At 44.0% G+C, this 26,324-nt stretch overlaps 1 protein-coding gene across 4 annotated transcripts in view; it reads right to left on the reverse strand.

Annotated features, from left to right (window-relative positions):
• The window catches only part of MAPK6 (mitogen-activated protein kinase 6), a 28,346-nt gene extending 5,461 nt beyond the window's left edge, over positions 1 to 22,885 (reverse strand). Inside the window, exons 1-3 of one of the 4 annotated variants that reach the window (XM_084214096.1) lie at positions 22,680 to 22,885; positions 2,278 to 3,487; positions 1,507 to 1,651 (exon numbers count right to left, since the gene is read on the reverse strand). In XM_084214096.1, the coding sequence (XP_084070222.1) occupies positions 1,507 to 1,651; positions 2,278 to 2,832 (700 nt within the window). In that variant the 5' untranslated portion in view covers positions 2,833 to 3,487; positions 22,680 to 22,885. Of the gene's footprint in view, positions 1 to 1,506; positions 1,652 to 2,277; positions 3,488 to 8,239; positions 8,382 to 18,638; positions 18,657 to 19,099; positions 19,122 to 22,679 lie in introns of those variants that run through there. The other 3 variants (XM_084214098.1, XM_084214099.1, XM_084214097.1) reach the window with 3 other exon arrangements.
• Positions 22,886 to 26,324: the final 3,439 nt, after the last annotated feature.

Consider the following 26,324-nt stretch of genomic DNA (forward strand, 5'->3'; position numbering starts at 1 on the left):
CATATCTCCAACCATCTTCCCTTTCCAAATGCATGACGTCAAGAAATTCATTTTTCTTTAGATTAGAAAACCATGGCAGTGCTAAATTTTCAGAGGGGCACATCTACATCTAAAATATTTTTCTAAGTATCTACTCAATGCAATTAAGGCATATAAACAACCCTACAAATTCAGGATTTTGGTGACTAAGACCAAGTTTTTAAAGAGAATTCTAACTCTGCGCAGCAATTGGGCCAATAAAAAATTGTGACAAATACCAATGATATTCAAAGAAGAAAAACCCAAAATGCTGACACTTGTGATCAATCTATGCTGAATGATGAAATCTGCAGACTTTCTTCCAATGGGAACCTAATAAATCTTGTATCAGCCAAGCATTTAATACTCTGGGGATATTACTCCAGTAGTTAGTAACTCAAAGAGTGAAAAACTCACTGCATGTTAAGAGAAGCCTCTGCACGTATTAATCACTGATTTATACCAAATAATGCTCTCAATTGACAGTTCTTAATGGCAAGAAACTCTCAATTCCATTGCCTTTTTATGCAAAGCTAAGAATGACTGCAGAGGTGTACTTTCAGTCCACAGTCCTTGTGTCTAAAGGAATGTGAACTTTGAAATGCAAGCTTAGCTCTCAGAGGCTTTATCTGTATTACTCCTATAATTCAGGCCAACAGGAGCAAATCCAAGAGTGAGCCTGAATGAGACAGCTGCTGCTGAGGCCCCAGGGTGCACAAAAATAAGCATTTCAGAGGTGTTTCTGCAGTTTGCTCAACTGCTCCCATGGACTGAGTGCTTGTCAGCAGGTGGTGATCTCCTATAGTGCAAATAACAGTTTCACTTTACCTAAAATGCTCTAGTTTGTGCTCTGAGCTAGGTCAGCAACACAGTACAGGATGGCCATCAAGAGATTGGCTCCAAAAATTTCCACCTGATCCTAACCAAAGCTCTAATATAAATGCACCCAATGAGACCAGAGCATTGCGTCCTATCTTACTTGAAACAGTTGAAGGTTGCACATTCTCTTGCTGTATCGCACTAAATTTTACACCTTTAAATCTATGCCCCTGGGGCTTAATAATTTAAAATATAGAGAAGCAGGAAGTGATTAGGCTGACTACGTTAAAAAAAACAACTTTATGCATATGATACTCAAGGTATTCATAATCTTCAAATACTCCCTGGATGCACCAATTCACACATGTACCAGAACACTTCTTAAGCAACCAATAAATTTAGCTGAACACAATTACAGACATATTTACCATGCATTACTTCTACAATGAATTGTGATATTTATCTAAATACACACCAATACGTAATGAAATTGAAATGTCTTCTGCTTTACAGATACATCAATTTATAGTTTATAAGTGCACATTAATATAGCATATCCTGATAGTCAGTAACTACTGATGTTAGCCACAAGACCTAATTTTTCCTGAGGAAGATAATTAAGCAGTACCACTCCTTTTATGAATATACCACTGATTTTATTCTACCCACCTGCAAAGAGGGTTTTCCCAGTCAGCATTTCAGCAAAGATGCAGCCTGCAGCCCACATGTCAATGGCTTTAGTGTAGTTGTTAGGAGAAAGCAAAAGCCGGGGCGATCTGTACCATTTAGTAACCAATCCTTCCGAAAGATGGCCCTAATGAAATTAATTAAAACATTTTATTAGATTTTGAAGACTTATGTTTTTTAATTTATTTTTTAATGCACTACTAACAAGATTTTTTTAGTCTCATAGTCCCAGGGATTATATTGTGTGCACACTACTGAACTTTCTTTCTACCTTTGCAAACATTTTTGTGAGTGAACAGCAACCATATACAAATATTACTCTATTTATTAGTCAATTGAAGTACTGCAGCAAAACTCTCTCATTCCCAGATGCCAAAAAAAATGCAGACATGATACTGGACTCTCTTGTGAAACACCAAGACCAGGAGGACAATATCTCTAAACCAATCCCCCAAAGTAGCCACACTTGCACTATGAATGCACTGCTTATAATCTTATCTAAGGCTTCCATAATTAAATTTATCTAAATGTTGCTCTTAATCTCAGGTTCTGTCTTCACTGTTAAAACCTTTGCTTTTCTGAACCCATTTAGTAAAAAAAAAAATATTTTATGCTTGCAGTAATCCTGTCTGCGACAAAGCATGCTAAGGAGGCCTTCCACAGCCTATCTACCTGTGCAAAAGGGAGAAAGATGCTATTTCAAGAAGGAACAGTTGTCAAAGCGTCTCTTAGATATTCCCACTCTCTGCATACCTTGTGGGAATAATGAGGATCCATGATTCGTGCAAGACCAAAGTCACCAATCTTCAGCACCAAGTCTTCAGTATTAATGAAAAGATTAGCTGGTTTGAGATCTCTATGCAGAACATTTGCAGAGTGAATATACTTGAGCCCACGTAGCAGCTGGTACATGAAAAGTCTGGCATGATCTTCCAGTAAAGGGCCTTGCTCTAGCAAATTAGCCAGATCTGTCTCCATGTATTCCTGGACAATGTAAACACAGTTCAATTCTGTCAGGGAGCCCACGTCATCTGTTAACTGGCTTCCACTGGGACCAAGAATTTCAAATACTTTGACAATGTTGTCGTGGTCAAGTCTTCTAATAATTTTGATCTCACGTAGAGCATGCTTAACACTCTGGGGATCTGTAAGGACAATTTTCTTGACAGCTACTCTTTTGTCACAGTCATTATCGACAGCAGAAAAAACTAAGCCGTTTCCACCACAGCCCAGTGGTTTTAAGTCCATATACCGAGAGCCCAGATCAAAACCATGAATGTTCATGAGACTTTCAAATTTTTCTGCCATTTTAAAATTCTTTACTTTTTTCCTCAAACTACTAAGCTTCTGTAAACACACGGAGACACTTCCACTGGTATCTGAAGGAAAGGTCTTAGAGAAAGGGAGAAGAAACACTTGGCTTTGACTGCAAGATGGTTTCTTGACACTCTCATTTCATTATGAGCCAGCCAGGCCTGTTGTGTCCCCTTGAATTTAGAGCCTGTAAGCTCTAGAACTCAAACCGAGCATAAGATCGAAAGATTGCAGCATTCATAGTTCAAGAAAGGTGCAGCATTTCTGCAGACATTAAAGAAAATACTCACAAGAAACTCAAACGGAATGAAATGACATACTATGCACTCAGCTCTACTGTGCTAATCTGGTTAACATTTAACAAAAATGTGAATAAATATGCACATAATAGGCTTCTATTAACATCCTCCTCCTCACAGTGCAGATACATTCAGTGTTGGACTGGTCCTGAGCAGCGTCATTCTATGGTGCTGGTAAGCACTATTTTTTTCTTTCCTTCTTCCTCCTTTTTCTCTTCTTTGTTTACAGTCTAGTTTAATGGGAAACTGGCAGCTCTTGATTTACAAAAGATGCCTTCTGTTAATGATCAGGTGGCTCCAGCTCACCACAATCACAATCAAAGCTACCATCCATTTTACTCCGTGGCAACCTGAAAAGCAGAGAAAAATACATCAGTACCCCAGCAGATACAAGTTTTTCTCCTCCCCCAACTCACTGAGTTATCCTAAATATACAACTTACTTTCTGTCCAGTTACCAAAAAAAAAAAATCATAAAAAAGCTAAACCAATTAGAAATTATATGTACCTTTCACACTTGTGGAGGAAAGCAATAATGACCAACCACCATTTCTAAAACATATATTGTGAACATTTTTGATGCCATCTATTAAATTTATGGCACAAAACAAGAAATCCTCCCTAGTCTTAATATAGAGACTAACAAAGCAAACTTGCTTTGTTAAGAGACAAGCCAGAAGCAACACATAGCATCTGTCAGCAAATTTTGAAATCCTTCTTTTCACTGAACTTTTATTTGAAGACAAAATCAGGTTTAACTATTTCACCATAATAAGAGGTAACTAGGTACTGGTCACACGAAAAGGATTGCTTGTACACTCCCAGCATTTGCTGAATATACAACACACATCCAATGCACTTGTAAAGCTTTAATCCTTGTGATTTTGGATAAAGTTTACCAACACCTGAAATAATAACCTTGCCTCTACAGACTCAGTGTTACAGGAATCATAGGGGTAATTCCTACATATCAGACATATTGCTTTATCAATTATTTCTATACTTATCCAACCTAGATTACAAAGAAAAACTAGCAGCAAGTACATTTTACAGAGTAACTAATATGTTCTACAACGATTTCCCCTAACATATGGGCTCTTTCAGACATCATTTATTTTTTAATAGTGTAATGAATTCACCTACTATTATGAGAAACCAAACTGGCAATTTTCTCAATAAGTTCCCGTCAGCAACAGCAGAATGTAGTCATAAAGACCACATGGTGCATTTTTGTACAACATCTTCACTTCTTTTAAAAGCTCAAAAATGCCACAACGGGAAGAGTCAGAGGTGTATGTTACACAGTGTGGTAAGCTTTGGGCAATTCCACTGCAAGTCACTTGAATGTTCTTCCCCAACATGTATAGGTCACATCAAACCACTAAGTGCCTCCTGTTCAATCTCAGATTAACACATTTCAGCTCTTCCCTAAATGTAAAGGTCACCACACAATCTCAGCACTTCAGAAATTATTATATGAATGTTTTCCTTTAAAACAGTGCTAGCCTTTCAGGGGGACAACTGGGAGGAAGCAAAACAAGCCTCCTCACTCCTGACACCAGCAAGAGCAGCTGACAGGTTATTAACATATTTTAAATAATGGCCTCAATTCACTAAAGCAATCAGAATTGTAAAGAGAAAAAGAAAAAAAAAAGAAAGAAAGGCACACTGACAATGAGAAACACGACTTTCAACACATTTAAATATTACCCTTCCTTTGGCTCAAGCCTGACTGTCATCAAAACACAGCCCCAATGCCCAGCCTGGCTCCCTCCTGCCACACACCACCTGCCGCCAGGTATGTGGGCAGAACGTGACAAACACAGGGAAGAAGGAAACACATACTATTCTCTGCTCAGTTTTTCTTTTTAAATAGAGATCACCAAATGAAGTATTTCTGAACTGAAAAGCATTGAGCTGCCCTCTACTGATGTGGCATACACAGCCACAAGGGTGATCTTCAGAGCTTTCTCTACTCAGCAAACAGAACTTAAGATTGCCTTACAATTCCTTTCTTTGTGCTTTGGCAAGAGTCCTAATCTTAAACAGTGCTTTACAAAAGTTATTATAGTCTCAGTACAAACACAATGAGGTAACACTACTACTCTTCCCCAAACTATCTTGATTTTTTAGCAATATTAAGACACTAGAGTGAGGACCCCTTTTAAATTACCTATGAATTTATTTAAAGAACAAAATTAAAATTTATCCTAAAGAGGACAGCATCAGTGACTATCCAACTCTGTTCACAATTGCAAAACCCAGATGTCTAGCCTCTTGATTTTTAACATTTTTGAACTTGAAAGTATTTTCTCACTCACATGTACTACTTTCAGGTTCACTCATTCTGAGCTGCTGCCTGTACAACAGTTCACATCTCCCTATTCACCTTTCACTCCAACATCCCACCACTTGTTACAGAAATTAAAATTTGTACCAATATTTCAAATAGCACATTAACTTGAGGTCCAAGGCCTCTGTTCAATTACCCTGCATTAAGGTGTATTTTACATCCTTGGGACCATCTACAACCAGTTGTATTCTGCCTCATAATTAGGCTTATTGTTTCACACTGCTGATGTCTTCAACATGCAGCAATACTGAAACTGTTTGCACCAGCTGCATGACACATCTGGAAACTCTCTTTTAGCTAGTTCCATTAAACAGCCCAGGAACAGATTCAAAACTATGCCCATCAGCAGCAAAGATTAGGATCTACCATCTCTTTACCATAACTCAGATCTTACCCCCTACTGTCATGAATGAATGCAGCAACAAAAGGACTGCTTCAGGGAGAAGGGGAACCATGGCCAACTCCTGAAGTAGGAGCCCTACAATTTTCATTCTGTATCTCTGAAATTACACATTTTTAATCATCAGTTTATACTTATCCTTCCACCAGGTGTCCACTAATTACAATGTTTTCAGAGAGCCTGCAATGATCTTCACAACCAGACTGATTTAGCTAAGAAAACAAATGCTAACAACATAAGCAACCAACCTGGTGCAGCCTTTATTTGACCAGATCCTGCTCCAAGCTTCCTATCTGTGAACAAATTACTTAATCCCAAGTTCTAACCACTTGAAACATATAAAGAACTACTATATAAGAAAGGGGGTTGGGTTTATCATCCCAATTTGTGCTGAACAGGCTATTGACGCAGGCACTGACATTTCCATCTAGGCTGTCACCTTGCCACCATGTCCAGGTTTTTTAGAAGTGGTACTTTCCCTCCTTCTTCACACAAAGTTTAAAGAGTGAAACACAAAGATACCGGTTTCTTAAGTGGTTTATAACTATGGTTTTAAAATGGGTCAGTTCTTGGGAGAGGGTAACCGAAGTGACCCACAGCAAGGCTTTGAGATCATCCCTGCGATGATCACCACATTTTACTGGCTTCAGGCATTGCGCAAGCAGCCCCTTCAAACCATGCTCAACTCCTGCACGTGGATTTATCGCAGTTTTCAGGAAACAGGATGTACACAGAAATAGTCAGGTATGAGATGTTTACTTTGTCAGAAATACAAATAAGACTAAAAGATAACGGTTAATTTGATTATGCTGACCATATAATGATCAAATTATTACTCACAGGAGAAAGACCGAGAATGACTAATGATATATTATACAATCTGCTAAGTACTATCCCTTTGACTAAAATATACGGGGCACAGAACTTTTTTTTTAGATCAGCCACGTTGCAGTCAGTAGGCAGAGTGAGTCATCGTCCAACTCACGAAACTGCTGCTTTCTAAAGCCTCCTACTTGCTCCCCACACTGTTTAGGGAACTCGGTGCTGGCACTAAGCAGATGTTACTATTAGTTTATAAATCTTCTGAAGGATCTGTAAAAACACACGAGAACCCAGTGTACTTTTTTGTATCGTGTTTTAAAATGGTTTGGCTCTCCTTTAGATAATAATAATGAAAAGCCCCCAAAGAAGCCCACCATCAGCTAACCACAGCCTTCTGTACCTCTGCAGACCCGCTACCATCTGCTGTTCCACTGAACAGGTAACCAGTCAAGAGTGAATTCGAGATAACAAGAACACAAGCAAGGACTGAGCTTGAGCAAAGGGCTGAAATGAAAGTTCCCATTTTAGCTTTAGAGCACACATTTTCTGAATGCAATTGCCAAACCAAAATGCACCTCTATTTTAAGCCACTGCTTTCCGGAATTTGTAACTGGTTTGTTAACACAACATGCTGTGACGACGTTGTTTTTATATACACACACATATCTATATAAAAAGCTTGCTGGCAACAGCACTGGCCATAAGACAACACTGCGACCGCCGTTTCTTTTTCCACAACACAATTAACAGCCATTGTCAGGCTGATCCCAAACGGCACTGAATTAGCCAGAAAAAGAGACACATCCTACAGGCGCCAAGCGAGAGCATCCTGCCTGCCTAGGCAAGGGTACCTGTTCCCCCACATCCCAAAACTCGGGCATTCTCTCTTCCAGCCATTTCCGTCGGGTGTTTCAAGCTACTTATTAAGAGCATTAAGTCACTTTTCCCACAAAAGGTTCCCGGAGCCTGCGGGCAGCAGCAGCGAGCGGTACCTGTGCCCTGCCTGGTTCGGCTCGCAGAACCGCGCCGAACGCAGCAGCAAAACTTCCGCGGGCGGCGGAGGCCGGGCCCCCCCGGCAAAGGACATCCTTCCTCCCGCCGCCCCCGGGCCGAGCAGCCTCGCCCGCCTGCGCCGCTGCTCCGGCCGCCCGGGCCGAGGGACCCGCTCCCGCCGTGCCGCGGAGCAGCCCTACCTTCAAACGCCCTTCAGGCCGCGCCCGCCGCCCCCGGCACAGGCGGCCCCGGGCCCGGCGCCGCAGCCGCCGGCAGCGCCCCCCGCGCGGCCGCCCCCGCCCGCCTGGTCAGCGCCCGCTCGCCCCGCTCGGCCCCGCGGCCGCCGCAGTGCGGAGGGGCCGGGCCGAGCCCGGGCGGAGGGAGCGGGGGGAACGGAACGGAACGGGCCGGGCCGGGGGCGCCGCTGCCGCCGCCGCCGGGCGGGACGGAGGGAACAAAGCGCCTTTGTGCGGCGAGGCCGGGCCCGCGCGTGCGGCGGCCGAGACCCCCCGAGACCCCCGCCCCTCTCACTCACGGGCCTTCCCAGGCTCATCGGGGGTGCGCTGCTCACACGGCCGAGCCCCGCGGCCCCACCACCGGCCCTCGCCCGGCGCCCGCCCGGCTCGCCGCAGTTGCCGCTGCCGCAGCCGCCGCCATGTAACCCGGCGCGGAGGGCAGGGAGGGGCGGCGCGGCGGCAGCTCCGCCCGCCAGGGGCGGCTCCGGGCGGCCCTCGGGGACGGGGGCGGGACGGGACGGGACGGGACGGGACGGGACGGGACGGGACGGGACGGGACGGGGTGGGGTGGGGTGGAGTAGCGCAGCGCAGCGCCCGGGTGTCGGTGCCGGCTGCGCTCAGCCGTGCGGCCGGCCCTGTGCCCGGCGGGGCGGCCCGCGCGACATGCGCTCGCTCACCTCACCGCCTCGCCTGTCGGCCTTGAGGCACGGCGCTGCCGCCGTGCCCGCTGGCCCGAGGGGTTCAGCGGTGTCGATCACGGTTGGGTCACACGCAGCCCGGAAAGGCGGCAGGTGGAGCGGTGTGCACCGACGGGAGCGCGGCCGCGGTTCTGCCCGCCCCGGTGGCCCCTGCGGCAGCCAGAGCAGCGGGAGCGGAGGCCCAGCGGGGCCCCGCCGAACGAGCGCTGTCCCCGGGGCTGTCGGTGTGCGGAGCTCCAGCAGCGACGGGCGGGGAAGCGGCCGGGTGCGCCCCGTTCAACTGGCCCGTCACTAAACGTCCCTCACGGCAGAGAAACAAACAGTTGGAAGGCAACAGGCGGGCGCGGCGGAGGCAGTTCCTCTCTCCGAAGGTGCCGCTTCGGCTCAGATGTTCTGCGCTCTTAATGTCACGGCCGATCTGGGTCTTCTCCCCACGAGCATCTACAAATCTTTGCCATTGCTGTCAGCTCTAGATACCACGAAGGATTTCTGTCTTGCTATAGCATCTCCCTTAACAGAGGCACTACGAGTCTGCTTTCCCCCAAAACCACAACTAATACAGCAAAATAAAGAAAAATAATGAAAACTTTACATTTTTCCCCGTGAGATTCATACACAGCCCTCTTAGGAAGGAGAGAAAAGCATGAGGACGCCAAGCCTCTAGGTATCAGGCTTCTACTAAACCAGTTTCGAGACAACTATCAAGGCAGGGTGCAATTTTCCTTTTGCAGTCCCTCATATGCCTTTCCAGTGCAGGATGGCTCAAAAAGTGATAAAACAATCAATATTCATTTTTGCAGATTAAAGACAGGTTATTTATAGCTGGTACTAGGACAGAAGTTATATGCAATAGGGCTCTATTGCTCTGCTGCCATTTGGATAGAAGCATCCAATTGACCCTTGCACTATTAGATCATGTAACTTTATTTTTTAAAATAAACATGTCATATATCAACATCCAAGAACCTCCCTACTCAGCTTTTCTAAAGTTTTTAAAGTAACTTTTAAACTATCTTCAATTATGCAATGAACATCCTCTGTTTCAATTAGTCAGACGCACTGCTAGCTCTGAAATTGACCCCACTACCAGGAGAGGTGACCTGGGCATTTGGCAGTGCAGCTCTGTGCTCACAGCACACGTACAGAAGGCAGTAACTCAACTGACACTTTATATTCCAATGCTTGCTAATTGATAGGCAGCTCACCGTGCTGCCAACAGCACAAAAAAGTCAGAAACAAAGCTGCAGTTCTTCTGCCCACCCAGCAAAACAGAGCTGGAAGATTGCTGCACTGCTGCTCCAGAAGGCCTGTATTTAAATACTCTCCATAAAGAAAAATCTGCAGGAGTGCACATTTGGAAGAGGTGATGTTAGGACGGCAACCAGAGCCAAGCCACAGAGGACTTTTTACTTGAATTAAAGGAAGAGATTTGGGGCTTAAAAAAAAAGGCAGGAGCAGCAGTGTTGTATGTCTAAATCCAGAGCTATTTAGTTAATTAAAGAACCCCTCCATCCACACAAAGTATTTTCATTATGAGAATCAAAAGAGCAAGCAGATCCTCAGATTCTAGAGTGCTGAAGTAAGAAAAATTTTATATTACATCCTTGAAACAGCACCTGGAAGGCCCATAATCTGTGTCCATTGGGACTGTTTGCCAATATCCCCAGTGTCAATTCGGTCAGGTAGAGAAGCTGCTCATCCATGGAGTTTGCTCTGCAGCAGCCCAGACTGTTTGAAAAGTAGTTTAACAAACACAGAGGAGGTTTGCAGTAAGCAGAAAGCTTCCTCACTTGGGTAGCACGCACTCACTTATTAATCTCCCACAGCCCAGAAGTGCCACCAGTTTCTGGGTTCTTGATTCATAAGTCATGAACTACATTCTTTTTTTTCCCCTCCAAAATCTTTTCTCCCATTCCAGGAATGTAGTTTGTGGTAGGATTTAGTGAATGAGATCCTTCAATCTAGAGGAAAATCTTGCAAAAGGAATAGCATGGTGCAGGAATGTTACTTGTCTTCAGCCTCACCATTTATAGAATTACAATACACATGAGAGTTGTGTGTCTTATGGCAATTTATAACTATCTAATCCAGCAAATTGCTAATCTGTTTTCAGATTTTTAATATTCAATTGATTAGGCTATAAATTACCATGACAAGTTTTTTCCCCATTTCCCACAAGAATGCAATTTCATAGCATGTAGATTATATGCTAGATGGTACCAACTCATTCTAAAACACTGGCAAATATTAACTGTCAGTGAAACGCAGAACAAGAAGAGAACTGGATTTCAAAGGTCATAAAGACCAGCAATTAAAAAATAATTAGAGCTGCAGCAATGATTCATTTATTATATCCAAGTTCAAAAAGATCAAAAGTAAATTCCAGTGTAATATTTCAGTCCTGTGTGCGAATTGTTACTTGTGGCATAAAAGGGAACGAAATATTTTTAAGTGTCCACACCCATTATGATTGGCAAGGGAAGAAAGATTTGGAGACGGTTTGAAAAGGTTGCCCAAGGTAACTTGGCAGCTCCAGGCTTTTGTCTCAGTTTCACTGCTTGACTTACACGTTCTCCCAGAAGAAGGGAAATGTGTCCTAGGATAGATTTTTAAAGACTGACCGTATTTCTTACCAAAGTTCAAGATAAATTTTACATGTGAATAGGGATGAGTTGAAAGGAAAAAAATCTACTTATTAAAATGGGATGGGGAGAGGTTCAAGAAACACTCAGTTTCTGCGGCCTCCTTGGCTTATTCCTGCTTATCCGTGCTCTGAGCTCTAAAATACAGTTTTCTTTTTCCTGGCACAGATCCCAAGAGTTTTTAATTGTTTGGGTCTCCTTTAACTGCTGCCTCTTCCCATCAGCCTATTTCTCTGCAGGTGTTAAGCAAAACCTTTACAAATCAATTGCTCTTCCACCTTAGTGTCATAGTGTTGATGTTCAGCACAAACAACCCAGATAAATTTGAGTTTCACTGGCAACTCAATAGCTCAGGTGGCTTCATTTCCTGGGCACCTTCATTTCCTGGAAGTGTCAGACACTACCTTGCCATATTGGACACAGGGGTTTTTTTTATTTGTTCTTTTTTAACACGAATGGATTTTTCTAGCAAGCACTCACTCTCTAGATTAGCAGACTTTAAAAATTTCCCAATAAATCTTAAAATATAATTCTAATCAGCATTATTGTCAGATCACCACACAGAAGTTGCCATCTTAGAAAATTTTAACAAATGTTTGTGTCAAGATCTTTTTTTAGTTAAAGTTTACTTGGTGGTAGGCAGAGCTCTGTGGGCACAGACAACACACTATCACTTCATTTGGGCTCACCTGGATGGACCTGATTTTGCCAGAGCAAGATTTGTACCATGTACATTCTGATCAGCAAAGAAAACTACAATGAGCACTTGGAATAAAGGAAAAAAACATATCCCAAGGTCTGCATTCCTGCGTGAAACAGACAGACTGGAAAAGAACAGACCATTAACAGAGACCAATTCAAACCAGAGGCAGCAAAGTACAGAGGGCAAATGGAGGTGGAAGAAGGAAGTCACCGAAGATGTTCAACTTTAAGGCTAGAAATAAATGGGTTGTGTGACATACTTTGGAAGTTCTGTAGGACAAAAAGTCATTAAACACTTAAAACAGAACAAGTAATTCTTCCTCCTTGGTAGATCATCAGTGATCTAGGACACTTTGGTACAGCAGGCCCCCTGCTTAAAATCACTCAGGCAGGCAATTCCAATGCCTCCTTTTTCTATGTTTTAAACAACACTCAGCACAGGGCAGAGCGGCTGCCCAAAGCAGGAGTTGGCAAAGCCATGTCAATAAAGAGAGAAGAGGAAAGCTTAGAAAAGTTGCCTTGTAGCTGGGTCATCACTTGAAGCATTAGCCCTCTGTGTGTAAGGCTGGAGCTCTCCCAGGTTCTCAGCCTTTCATCATTTCCTCATTAGTTTATCTTGCACAGAGATAGCCTGCACAGAATAGCAAACATGCAGAAAAATTTACTGAGGTAGGCAATTGAGACGGTATGTGTGTTAGTTTAATTTTTTAAAGGATGACAGGTACCAACATTTTCGTACTTGGGTTCTCCAAGTGACCCAAGCTCCTTCTAACTTCCCAGCATGGGACATTGGGGATGTGCTGGAGTCAGGCTGTAGATCCAGTCAGTGGGTGAATCTACTGGTGAAAAATATTCTACAGGAGGACAAGGCAAAGTGTGGGATAAAAACAAGAAGCACCAAATGTTTTTGTCCCAGCACTTCAGGTGCAAGAAAATTCAGTGTGTGATAGTTCTTCCCCATTCAGACCTTCAGCAGGGCACCATGCTCATCCCCACCTCCAAAACCTCAAGTGAAGTGGTTAGGAGAGCACATCTGCCAACTGAAGTGGCACCAGAACATGATTGTCTGAGGCCTCTGTGCTGGTTATTGCATTAGCTGAAGTGCTGCTAAAGTTGAAAGGCAGCAGATATTATTTAAATATCTGTAGTACCTTGAGTATGCCAAGGTAGAGAGATTCCCTGGAAACAGGACTGGGTCCTCTCAGCAAAAAATACATGTGATTTTGGATCCCTACTGGAAAATATGTCAGCTCTTGGGCAAGTTATGAATGCCTGATGATGGATTTATATAGAACAATACTGTGTTTTTGTAGAACTATCGCATTTAATTGCAAAAATATACATATTGCTATGCAGAACTGCTCTTGTTCATTCTTATAGCACTGCAAGCCTTCCTACATGTAGCATTTTGATTCCTATTGCATTACAGAGATAAAGCCTCTGGTGTGATTGTAAATACAGCTGGTGCTGCAGAGTTTGTCATTTACAGAGAAGAAAAAATTGGACTAACATTCACTAACATTTTCATCCACACCAGAATCCTCTTGAAATGCATTTAGAGGGGGCAAAGCTCAACACAAATACATGGGTATTGTGAAAAGAGGATGAAACAAACTGCCTTGGGAGGCACTTTAAGAAGCTGTGCCTTTGTGGCTGCTCAGGCAGAGGCCATCCTGGAATTGCACTGGCTCCTGGCACAGCGATCCCCAGCGTGCCCCAGCTCACGGATGCAGCTGTTTCACAGGCAAGCAGCACACTGGATGGCCAAAGATAAAGGGCCAGCGGTGCCTGCAGGGTCAGGGCAGCCTGCAGGAGGCCGATAGCAGTTCTGCTGCTCAGGGTGTGTTTTGGCTGGGGCCAACACCCTTCTTCAGGAGTCCCAAAATAGCACTTATCAAAAGCAGCAGGTTGACTGGAAGCACACTGCTTCAAGTAATGATTGCAACTGTCCCAGCCAGACTCCTGCCCCAGTCAGTCTCCTGAAGCTGAAGAGATTGAAAATCTAAGAAATATCAAGAAGTAGGGACTTTTTATAGAACATCTACCATCAAATTATACGGCGAATACTCAGCCTTGCAAAGGCCACCTTGAATCACTTTTGTTGTATTGTCAGACAGCAAAACCCAAAGTTTTCATTTCACTAACAAACATATTTTGGAAACATCTCCTCTCCCTTAAAACTCTGCAACTTTTTCTCAGCATATCTTACACTATCTATTTCTAAAGATTTCCACTAAAAACATATGGGACAATTCAATTACCCATATTCCCCAAGACTATTTATGTCTTAGCCTTCATTAACATTTTCAAGGTTGTTTCAGGATTTCTCAGCAGTTTTGAGACACTTGCTGGAAGGGATTTCATTTCCAAAGTATTTGTTTTCTCATGAAAACTGGGTTTTGCTTATGTGCCAGAATCAGCAGACGTGTTATAAATAGCTTTGGATAGATGACAGGAAATGATGCAAGATCTCAGGCCACTCTACAGAAGACAACTGTTTGAAGTGCTGAGGAAAGGACTTGCACCACTGATTACTGCACAGGGGGAAAGAATTAATGCACAGAAGCATCATTTACTACAAAGGGTATTAGGCTTATGAAACACAAGACCTCTTATTACAACTCAAGCAAAAAGTATTTGCCTGCAATTGCACTACAATGAGAAACAAGAAAATTAATTTTTCCTTTGAAGAGGAAAAACTGACCAGAATTGTCTAAACTCGCTTTGTCTTTTACTCTTGGGGAGAAAAGACATTCTCCTTACATGCTACAAATGCCAACATACACATTGGAAGTTCTCCAGGCTCTGACTGGTGCCAAACACTGGGATCATCTTCCTACCCTGGCATTTCCCATTAGCTTCAGCAAAGTCTCTTCCAACTCAAAGTGCTTTAAATGGGCTCCAACAACAGATGCCTAGAGGTTAAGCTGTGTCTATTCATCTCATCTGCAGAACTCTTTGCAGCAGTAATACAGAATGGAACATTAAGTCCTGGTCTCATTCTGTTTCTATCAGCTCCCATGAAGATAAAGCCCAATAATTTAACCCCCAATAAATGCTTTATTTGGAATAGGGGCAAACTCTCAGCATTCTTAAGTTTATGACAAAACTTTGAACAGATGTAACCTGAACACAATGACTCCAGCCTTCACCTCCAGTACCCAGCTGGCTCCTTTTCCCAGCTGCAGGAAGCACCTCTCAGCCATACTTTGGCACTGTGGATGACTGCACAACACGCTACACATGGAGAACTACTTAATTAGTGAGCAACACAGTGTACCTCCCCAGCAGGTTGTTTTTCAGTCAGTCACTCAGAGAGGGATGCCTTTAGGCCCTCTGCATTCCCACAGTGCAGTTCAGCACCGTGTGGGCCTCCAAGCAGGTGTGGACCAGCCTCCTCCCTTCTGCCCTGGGCACAGGAGGAGCATCAGCACCGGGCACACAGCTCAGCTCATAGCACCACAACAGCCCCAGTGCTTTCTCTCCCAGACACAGCATCAGCAGGCACTTCTGCTGAGCTTTTACTTCAAGAGACAATGGCATATTTGATCCCTCTCACGACTGTAGCTCAGAGGCATCCTACTTTCAGGAGTGGATGGTTTCTACCCAGGATTTTTGAGTTATCTGTTCTTCTGACAGACAGAAGAGCCTAGAAGCACTCCTACCTAGGAAAGGAATAAATAATACATTACACATTTTTTGTACTAAGTCATTTTACCCATGATCTACCCTTCTGTAATTTAGAAGAACAATTTTTTTTTCCCAGTAAAGACATAAAATCTGACTGAATCTTTGTTATTTTGGAAATGTAAGATTTATTACCTCTCTTAGAGGTACAACAGTACTGAAACTGGGTCATCCCAAACTTTTTCACCTAAGGGTTATACAAATGAAATACATCTGTCCATGTACACACTGCAGCATAGAAAAACAAATCCACTTGCTAGTGGATACTGACACATACACATACAGTGTGTCCAGGAGAGCAGAGCAGGAGAGAAGGTAGGCAAGGCTGTCAGCCTTTGCAGAACTTAATGAGAGCTCCAGTGCCAGCTGGTGCAACTGACCTTCATGACCTTGATTCTTGTCAGAAATTCTCCTTGTCAGGAGGATTTTCATTCAAATTTTCTTGTCAGAAATACTTCCATTGGACACCCCAGTGTTAAGGAAGCACTGAGAAGCAGTCCTCACCCAGAAAGTTATCTCATAAAGGTAAATATTTCATTGAAGGGTGATACCTAGAGGCTCTTTCCTTATAGAAATAGCAAGATTTGCCCTGCAAGTGAGCTGGAATTAAGATAAAGAGGTAGAGAAATCTTCTGCTTATAAGTGCGTCAGCATTTTCTTATCTCCAGCATATCTTTAAACAGTTTTGAACTGCAAATTTCAACATTCAAATGTTAAATGAGAACTTAAGAGATACCCCATGCCCCTAAAATTATATTTTTTGAAAAGAAAAATATCTTCCTCCTTCACTCTTTGTGTTTTATGAAACTCCAGAGACCTATTTAAGCCTCAATTAAAATAAAACCAATTCCTGAGAAACCTATTTTAGTAAACACCAAAAGCTGCTAACCATTATCTCATATTTCTTCGTATTGTTTAATCAGGACACTCCCAAAAAAAAGCAATCAAGATGACTCAAAGAAGATGAGTTCCAACCTTTGGACCAGCTTTGATTGCAATACTTGGTTCTCATGATTGCTGCAACTCAGCAGCAATCAGCTCCAGCACGATAATAGTGCTCACTTATGCTCCATGACCTACTCCAGCACGGCCCTGGGGGACAGCAAGAGCTGCTGCAGGGTTCCTGTGTGTCATCTGATGTCCCCAGCTCACAAACCAGCTGACAGACCTTCCTGTGCCCCCTGGCACCTATGATCACAGAGGTCAGGTGCGCAAACCCTCTTGCTGGTGTTCAGCAGTGGGAGTGGCAAGGCCAGGCTGCACTGGGGCAGTTCTTGCATGGCCGCCCAAAGCAATAAAGAACCAGCTCAGCCACCAGACAAGACTGAGCAAACTCTTCCTGTGTCTTGAAATGGTGGCCCAGAGGGGTAAGACTGCAGCTTAAAAACCTCTCCCTTCTTCTTGCTGTTAACTTTTCCAGGACAGCCTGTCTATCCTTGATTTCTGTGTTGGAAAAGGTATATCCCAGAAATCAAGGACAGACAGAAGATTCTGCCCTTGCCTTCAGAGTTAAACCATACTGCCAGGGCTGGACTGGGAATCTTATTACCACTGCCCAAGCCATCCTGCTCAAAGGGCAGCTCCAAGGAGGACTTAACCCTCCCAAGCCTGTCTTTCAGAGATGCTTTACAAAGACTTCACAAACCAGCACAGTCTTCATCAAAACCAAGGCGGTGATTTTCCCCTCAGCCCAACAAAGGTTTCGAGATGTCAGCTGTTTATTTTCTCCTGACAGACTACCCAAGCTGGTATTTCCACAATTTCATGGACTATCTAGATACTTCCTCGAAGTACAGAGCAAAGTGAGACTGTTATGGTTTGTGATAATATATCCCTGTTTCAATAATTAAGGCAACTCATTTGCTTGTAGTAAAATTGCTTCAAGGACAGCATGTACAATTTGCGATCAAAGTACTGCCCTGTACCCCGTGTTTATCATCCCAGGTCCAAAGAGGTTTGTTAGTAAACAATAGCAGTGTAATCATTGCTAGGCAGCAGGGAGTCAGAGGCAGGGCTTGAACAGGATGCCAACTAAGAAACATCAACAAAGAGCCTGCGGGGACTGCTGGAATCAAGGGAAGCAGCAGGGCAGTAATAGAAACTTTTGAACCTTTTCACACAGAGGAACAAGAAGATTGGTCTTTTTGATTGCTGAAATGTTTCAGATTGCAGGAGAACATGGGAATATGGGTCTTCATGACAGCTAGTAAACTTCTCTGACCTTGGAAAGGAGCTCTATGTGGCATGACAGTCACAGTAATCAGAACAAGCTCTACCTGCTCTGATACAGCTTTACTGAAGGAGCAGATATTCCCTCTTCCCCTCACAAGTGCTCAGTGCTCTCCTTCATTCATTGCATAAGACAGTGTTCACCTGATTACCAGCAACTGGATACTGACAAAAACCAAAATCAGCATAGTACCCTATGTTCTGTTCATCACAAATTGCCCCACTCTGAGCACAGAACCACCAGGGTTTAAGGGATCTGCAAATCACCATTAAATTAATTTCTACAATTTGAAAGAATATCAGAATATTATCCTTCCCACTGTTCTGAACCGAGTCACAAAAGAACAAGGTCAATATAGCCCTTAATAGCAGATTTAAGATTACTAGAACTAAAATTTGCAAAGGTTTTTTACTTTATTTCATTGTTCAACTTTTCAGCTCACTTTTGATCCTGGCACCAAGTACAGATCCCCAAAGTTCTGAATTCTGAGTTCACAAGTTATTCTAGGCCTTGTCCAGGCAGTTCTGATTTTGCCCAGCACCAGAAGCCCCCGGTTGTACACCCTGAGTTTGCACACCCTCTCTGCCAGTCTCTCCACTCCCTCTCAGAGCCCGTCTCATTTCTCCAAGTTTCTTCCTATTTCCTATTTTCTTTTCTCCTGTCCAATTAAAATCTCATTTTTACAAGCTTTCTCTCCCAACCAATTTCTCTCCCAACCTATTTCTGAAAAGTTCCCTACCTATTTGGTCCTTGTTTCTTCCACATGAGTCAGGTGGCTGCTGGAGCCAACGGGAGCCACTAAAAGCAATACATGGGAGGAACAGTCCACTTCAATTCAATTCAGGTGCCCAATCCCAACATACTCTGTAGAAGCCTGTGGACGCAGTCACAGGAAAATTTCTGTTCAGGAGTTGTGTGAGCTGGAGCACACCCAGCACTCACAGCCCGGGAATTCATCTGCGAACAGATCTCTCGGGCTGCAAAACCTGAGGTCTCCAGTTCCTGAACACCAAGAAAGATAAAACATGCATTTTTGATTCTGGATTTCAGGAGTGCCCTCCTCTTCTGAAAAAGGCAAGAGTCTTTTAATTTTTTTTTTCTTTGCTCGTTTTTAAGTAGGGCAAAATCAGTGGTCTCCTCTGCCCCGGTTCTTATAAAATAAGTGAGACATTACAGCAAAGTTCAGATTTGGAAATCTACCTGGCACAAAAATGTTTCCATCGGAAGAATCAGCCGTCAGCAAAGTGCTGGTCTATCAAACGAACCTTGCCCGAGGCCCCGAGAGGAGGCTGGCAGTGCGACTGTGACACCGTGAGCCCGCTCCCGCAGTGCCGCCCGGCCGGGCGCTCGCACGGTGTCCCGCAGCAGGGCACGGAGAGCCCGGCTCCCACGGAGAGCCAGCTCCCACGGAGAGCACAGCTCCCACGGAGAGCACAGCTCCCACGGAGAGCCAGCTCCCACGGAGAGCCCAGCTCCCACTGATAGCACAGCTCCCACGGAGAGCTCAGCTCCCACGGAGAGACCAGCTCCCACGGCTGCCGCCCCTCTCCTGTGCCTTCTCCTCCCACCGCCGCCAGGAAAGCCTCGAGCTCTCGAGGAAGGTGCTGGCCAAAGAGCCTTGCTGCACAGGCAGGCGGTAAGGAGGAAGAGAAGCGGCCCAGAGAGTGAGGAAGGAATGTCCCCGTCAGTGCCCTCCCCGTGGGTGGGTGACAGGCTGCTGGGGGAGCAGGGGATGCAGGGACTGCGGGGCACCTGCTGCGGGGATGGAGAGGGCCCTGTGCAAACTTCTCTTCCCCTTCACAAACCTACTTTGGGAAAAGACCCTCAGCAGTGCAAAGCAAGAGGCTGTAAGAAAATATCCCACTCTCCAGGACAAAGATTTTTCCTATTCTTTTGCTCTAACACGAGGCCACGCAGCATCTCTTCCCAGGCAGAGCCTGCTGCTTGCCTGGTGTGCCGGTGCAGCCCCACAGTGCTCAGTGCAGCTGCTGCAGGCTGTGGGACAGCCAGTTCCAGGGCAGGCAGGGCACACAGAGTAACGGGGAGACCTTTAGGGGAGTGCAGGAGAGGAGAGGCTAAGTGCTTAAATAATCTCCATCATCAGCTTCTCTGTAATATCAGGTTTTGGCTGTGGAGAGATGGACAGAAACTACATGTGACTGTATGCAGGGGATGAGGAGAATGTCAACATTAGCCCAGCCTTCTGATGGTTACAGAGGCTGTAATTTCATTTTCTTCCCATTGTATCCTATGTGAAAAGCATTCCAAGTCGTGCCTCACCCCCTAAATCCTATTAAGAAAAACAAGACCTCCTAAAGCTGTTTTCCAGTGTGTTGAAGTCAGGCTTTGGGGCTCTGTTTGACAGTTTTCCATCAAGTCCCAACTGAGCAGAGGCACTGAGCAGCAGGAGAGCAGGACTCCTTGCCCAGCTGCCTTGCCTGGGCTGGATGTGCCTCTCGGAGCCCCCGTGTCCAGCCTCAGCAGAGGCTGTCCCAGCCCTCTGTCCCTCAGCAGCACCAGGTGTGAGCAGGACACCTCGAGGGGAGCCAGCCCATCCCGCCCTCCTGCTGCAGGGGTTAATGCTGCAGCACATCGGTGAGGCCACCCAGTGCCACCCACTGTCACCTGCGGGACAGCCACTGCTGCGGGAGGGACTGGCTCACCTGCAGCAGCAGCGGCAGCAGCACAGGCTGCCTGGAGCCCTCCAGCATCCGTGCAGGCAGAATCCTGGAAATACTTCCCCAAACCACCCTTGTGCTCTTTAAAACAAGATTTTATCTGTGCTGCTGCTGGTGAAATATACCTGAGAATCTATCTGAAATATACAGAAAATAACCCGAGTCTCCAGTCTACCTTCAGCTGTGTTTTCCTCAAAGCTCTGAGGCTCCTCTCCCTCTGCAGAGCAAACACAGCATTTACAGGAATAAAATTGCACTTATGTAAGTTTCTGAGAATGCCAAGTTGAAAGTCTGACAGAAGACAAACTCCTGGTAAAAACCTATTTTTTTGTGTTTTCAAGAGATCTAATCTATCTTCTGCGCATTCCTGACCTTCAGAAAGCATTTTCATCTCACACGTTAAGTATAACAATCCTCTTAACAGGGAACATTTTGTTAGAGCTTTAAATTGGGTTACGTAAATTATTTGTAGTTCTGACAGCAGGTTTCTCTTCCGTCCACGAGGACACTTGTTATGAGCCTGCTACAAGGTTCATTTGCAATCACTGCAGATAATCATCTCGGGACTGTTTGAAAGGAGATTTTATCTGGGGCATATGCTACAAATTTGTCAAGGCTTTTTATAAAAGCAGCATTTTTGCCAAGTAACATGCATGAGAATTAAGACATCCCTGATGGGGATGGTAAACTGAGTGAACAAAAGTTTTTCTAACTTTAAGAAACTTTAGGAGTACAGAACACAAAGGGAAAAACCCTTCAATATATATGTATATAGGTGGTACTGAGCATGTCTCAATTCATGGTTTTACTTTTGTTGACTGCAGTAAGAATTGTAAACAGTCAGGATGAGGTTCTTTGTTCACACTAGGTACTAGTTCAGAAAAAAAAAAACAGTAGAAAAAGTATTCAGAAGTTACAGCACTACTTTTAGGGTTGTATCAGAGCAGCCAGTGACTTAGAAACACAGTTTGCAGTACTCTCTTTTCATTCTTTCCTCTCCCTAGCCCCTAGACAGGCACAGGCTTAGGCACTGATTTTGAATGGGAAGAGTTCTCTGGCAGCAGAGCCCTCCTGCCTCCTTTTCTCTTGTCACTGGCAAGGCTGATTAGGGAAAAAGAGTTCCTACTGGTTTCATAATGGGTGGGAAAAGAAAAGCATCATTTTTAAATTTGGATAGATATTTAGGTTTCCCATTATATTTATGAGTTCTTACCACCCCCCCCCCCCCCAATAAAGCAATAAAACAATATTTTATTAAAATTTCAAGTATTTTTTTGGCTTTAAGAACAACAATTTACTAAAACAAAATTTTAAAATGAAAACTTTCAAAGGAAAATATGGACATTTAATTTTTAAGTCTTTGTAAGAGCATTTCAGATTTTTTTTCCTAAGCAACAAGAGCAAAGAGTTCCATCCCATGCTAAATACAAGCCAATCCAGTAAACCTGATTCCTACACTCCTGCTGGCATTACATTCTCCACAACAGTGGTGCAGAAACCAACAAACCCTTCTGCAACATCAGAGTACCCCAAGGAGCCACATTTTCAAGGAGGAGAAAACCTGTGGGTCTGTAAACCACACACACATGCACAAACACAAAACCCATGCAAAAGGTGCTCAGCAGAGAGGACCTTTACCCACAAAACTTAACATCTACTAACATTTCAAAATCTGCCCAGGAATGCTTTACCTTGCTATTTCCAATTGTACTGAGCTAACTGGTGGTGTTTTATCTTTCCCTCTCCTTCTTTATTCAATGCCAAACATTTATTTTCAGCAGTCTATACAGAGTTGTCTCGTGGTTTTATTAGCAGCCTTTCTTAACATACTTTATCTACAGAGAATACAATGCATTAGGGCTTCTAGGGACAATGTTAGTACTTCTAGGGACAATGTTAGCTATGCCTATGACTTATGTAGAGACACTAGCTGATTAATACGAAATTATTTTATTTCTATAAAAGACAATATATTATTATTTTGGCAATTCTCAAAGAGAAAGAGATGTCTCTAATTGTTAGTTAGAAAGATTCACCTTTACACTTCTTTCTCTCTAAACAAACAGATCTCATGGGAGAATACACACAGACATTTAACTTACCATTACTGCAGCTATCTTTTGAATTCCTCAGTATCATTAATATTTAAGCAGAAAGAACAGAACAAGCAATTATTGTAATGATACCACACCAGAACTAACAAAGTAATTTTTAAAAAGTCATCCAGAAGAAGCGAGAAGGTCAAGCAGAAACCACGAGTCAGGAATAGCTGTGCTCCAATGAGGAGGGGAAGGTTATGTTGCTGTGATATGAGTAGTGCACAGCTGTTACTCTAGTAATAATTCATCATATTAATATTTAAATGAGAGGAGGAGGAGGAAGAGGGCACGAGATTGTGTGTGACTCAATGGTCCCTCCCTGTCCTCAAGCAGAAAAATAGGCCACCAATACAGAAAGAGCATTAGGAGCTGCAGAGTGGGAAGGTTTGTTTTCACTACCTCATGAATAAAAGTGGGCAAACTGGTCCCTGAAGAAGTCTAGAAATTATCCTGCTTTTACTACAGCAAGTCAAATTCTGTTTCTAGTCTCAGAAGCAGCCATTGCCTAATGAACAAATGGATCCAGCAACCAGTGCTCTGTGTCTGCACGTGGTGTTCCTTGGGTTTCAGTGTATTTCCAGCAAGCCTCTACACTCCCTCCAGAGAGCTGCCTGCAGGAGTCTGGCCTGGCAGTCCCTCTCAGAGAATTGCTGAATCGCTGCTGTACTTTGCCCGGTATCCAAAGACACATTTATAAACCTTTTCTTTATGGGGGCTCACTTACCTCCAGGCTCGCTGCATTGCCTGGGCCCATCTGGGTGGGCAGGCAGGGGGAGCTGAGGAGGAGCAGGAGGGGCTGGGGGTGTTGTGAGGAGCACAGCCTCAGCCCTGGGGAGCCTTGGGGAGCTGCTGGAGGTAGAGCAGCAACACCCAGCAACAGCAGGATCAGCTCGAGGTGCAGGGCTGCGGGAAACAGCTGATGTAGGCATAACCCAGACAGATGTGGGTGGCATCCCTGGCAGGAGAGGCAGCCTGACTACACTTGGTTGCATATAGGGTTGCACAACTTTATCCAACAATTCAATATAAACACACCTCTCACCTGCTGGGTTTTGGGAGGCTGGGATTTTCTTTTGAATTCTGTACAACTCCCTCCTCTTTGTTAGCAGAGCTGTTACTGTGATAGCCCTGGCTGAGCATTGCCTTGTTGGCTGTGTAACTCTAAAAAGCTAATAAGCAACCATTTAACCAGAAGCAGACATGGACTCCAGAAATGGTCATGAGGCTAAATAAAAAATAGTTTGTAACAGAACAAATCCACAGAAAAGCATTTGGTTTAGTGCTTGGCATGAAAGTGCAAGGTACACAAAGTCATACATTAGGAGATGCCAAATTCATGCTGTAACATCAGTTCTCAGCACACTAAGATTTCCTCAGAAATCTTCTGTTTTTTCCTGCTCAAGCAAAGACGTTCCTCCCTCCTTTCATTTTGATAGCCTAATCCTTTATGAACAAGTTTGCAAACAACCTGAGTTAACACTGATATTTTTAGCTGTTAGGAAGGTTTTCTTTTCTGTATCCTGTACAAAATGATTTGTTATTAATACACTGCAGAAAACACCACTTGTCAGATCTTTATTTCTATATCCATTATCAGTATCCCAGCAAAGTAACCTTTCAAACTGGTCCTCATGACTTGCTCCAAAGGTTTTTACATAAAGCTGAATCAGGCCCCTGGATATGTTGGAGGAATGGACACTATTGGTTTAGGCTGCTTTCAAAGAGTAGATGACAAGGGTCTGCAGGAAGATACCTCTTCTCTGCTGCAGTAATTACACTAACACATTAGTTTGCAGGGATTAGGTTCTTCCTTCCTGGATTTTGGGAGTGCTGGAGGAAGAGACCACCCACACTGGCTTTAATCCCTGGCAGAGCCCTCCCTCCAGCTCCACCACTGCTCCTGCCTGATGGGTAGGACAGATCCATGATGCTGGAATTAACCACCTAATGCACCTAGGCTCTGGATCAGTTTAATTCAGAAGAAAAAACTGTGGACAAAGGCTAAAAAATTCTTTGCAACCACTGAAAAGCTAATTGAAAGCAAATGCGTCATGGAAGATAAACATTTTCAGGTACAGACTGGGCCAGCTGACAGATTTAATAGCTTCCATAAAACACCAGATTGCAAAGGCTTTTACAACTGTCCTTATAGGCAACCATCAATTTCCATCTGGACTTGGTGGCTACCAGATCAGTGTGCTGTGTTTGAGGAGGTGCAGAAGCCCAGGCTCAGATTTGCTCTTCTTTCAGTGACAGAAGTTGACAGTTTAATCCAAATCCATGGCCTTGATTCAGAAGAGGCTAGAGCCTCTGTTGATGAGTACATTTGAGGTTAAGGTTTTTTCAGGCTTTGTCTAATGCCTGCTCAAATGCCACACAATTCCAGCCTATGCTCTTAGTTAAAAAGGAAAAAAAACAAAGAAAGTCATGCTTGCCCTGGGAACAGAGGGGTCAGTGTGAAGAGCCATGCTGACACCACAATCCCCAAACCCTTGTGATATGCAAATTCTAAATTAGCATGTGTTAAAGGTGCAAGCACCAGATGCAAATGGCTGGGTGCAGCCCTGGCATGGCCAAACACAGCCTACATCTGTGCCAAATTTTTCCTTAACCAAGCCTCCATGGCTTGGTCTTCCTACTTGAAACCAGACAGTTGAGCTTTTCCAAGGCCACACAAGGGGACAAACTCCCCTCTGGCTCTGCCAAGGCCACGTGGTCCACTTGAGATATTAACAAATGCTCTCAGAAGTGCTGTGACTAATTTAGATTCCAAGTAACAGCAGCAAAGCTTACATAGTTATTTAAAAGTCAAAAGAGAGGGGTAGGCTTTTTATAGTCTAAACTTTATGAAGTGATAAAGATCTATTAATCATCTAACATGCAGTTTATCTACAGACAAATAGGATTAAAAATAGAGCAGGTAGTTTCGGCTCCTTGGGTTTTTTTTTCCCTCTTAATTGGCATGAGAACAGCAAGCTGGAAGATGAGGAAAAAGAAGGTTGCTGAGGATGCTGAGCACAAGGCTATGGCTGAGCTACAACCAGAGCTCTCTCAATTATTTTCTCTCCCTGATGAGAGGCCAGATCTTAGGTACCCTTGAGTGGCCCTTTCAGTAATGAGGATCTCAGTATTTGGCCTATTCATATTTTTAATTTCATTTCTCTGCGCTTGGTCCAGGAAATCACAAGGCTTGTCTTGGCATTTTACCACAGGAATCAATGCAAAGAATTCTTCCTTTTAAGTGCTTGGCTCTGCCTCTGAGTTTTTTAATCTTTCCTGTCCTAAGTGTAACTGATTGACAGAGAGTGTGCATCCCTGGGTCAGTTTTCAACTCATGTTCCTAATAGCTTAACTTGAAAAAAATACAGTTTCACAAGGAATTTTCCTTGGGACAGTCTGGAAACCCTTGTCAATAAATAATTCCTACCAAGTGAAACACTGACAGAGCTCAGCTAAGTATACTGTGAAACATTAACCTCCTTCCCTGTCCCGTGGTGGCAGAGACTGTGTTTGGCTGCTTTGTGACCCATGACTGACCTCACCATGAACTCCCATATTTTCAGCACAGCTCCTTGAGGTTTGGGATTGAGTTAGCACTTATATTTAAAGAAGCAGATGGGAAACAGCAACTTTCATTTCTTCCTTGTC

This window comes from Fringilla coelebs (assembly GCF_963513975.1).
Source record: "Fringilla coelebs genome assembly, chromosome: 12".
In the NCBI taxonomy this organism is placed as follows: Eukaryota; Metazoa; Chordata; class Aves; order Passeriformes; family Fringillidae; genus Fringilla; species Fringilla coelebs.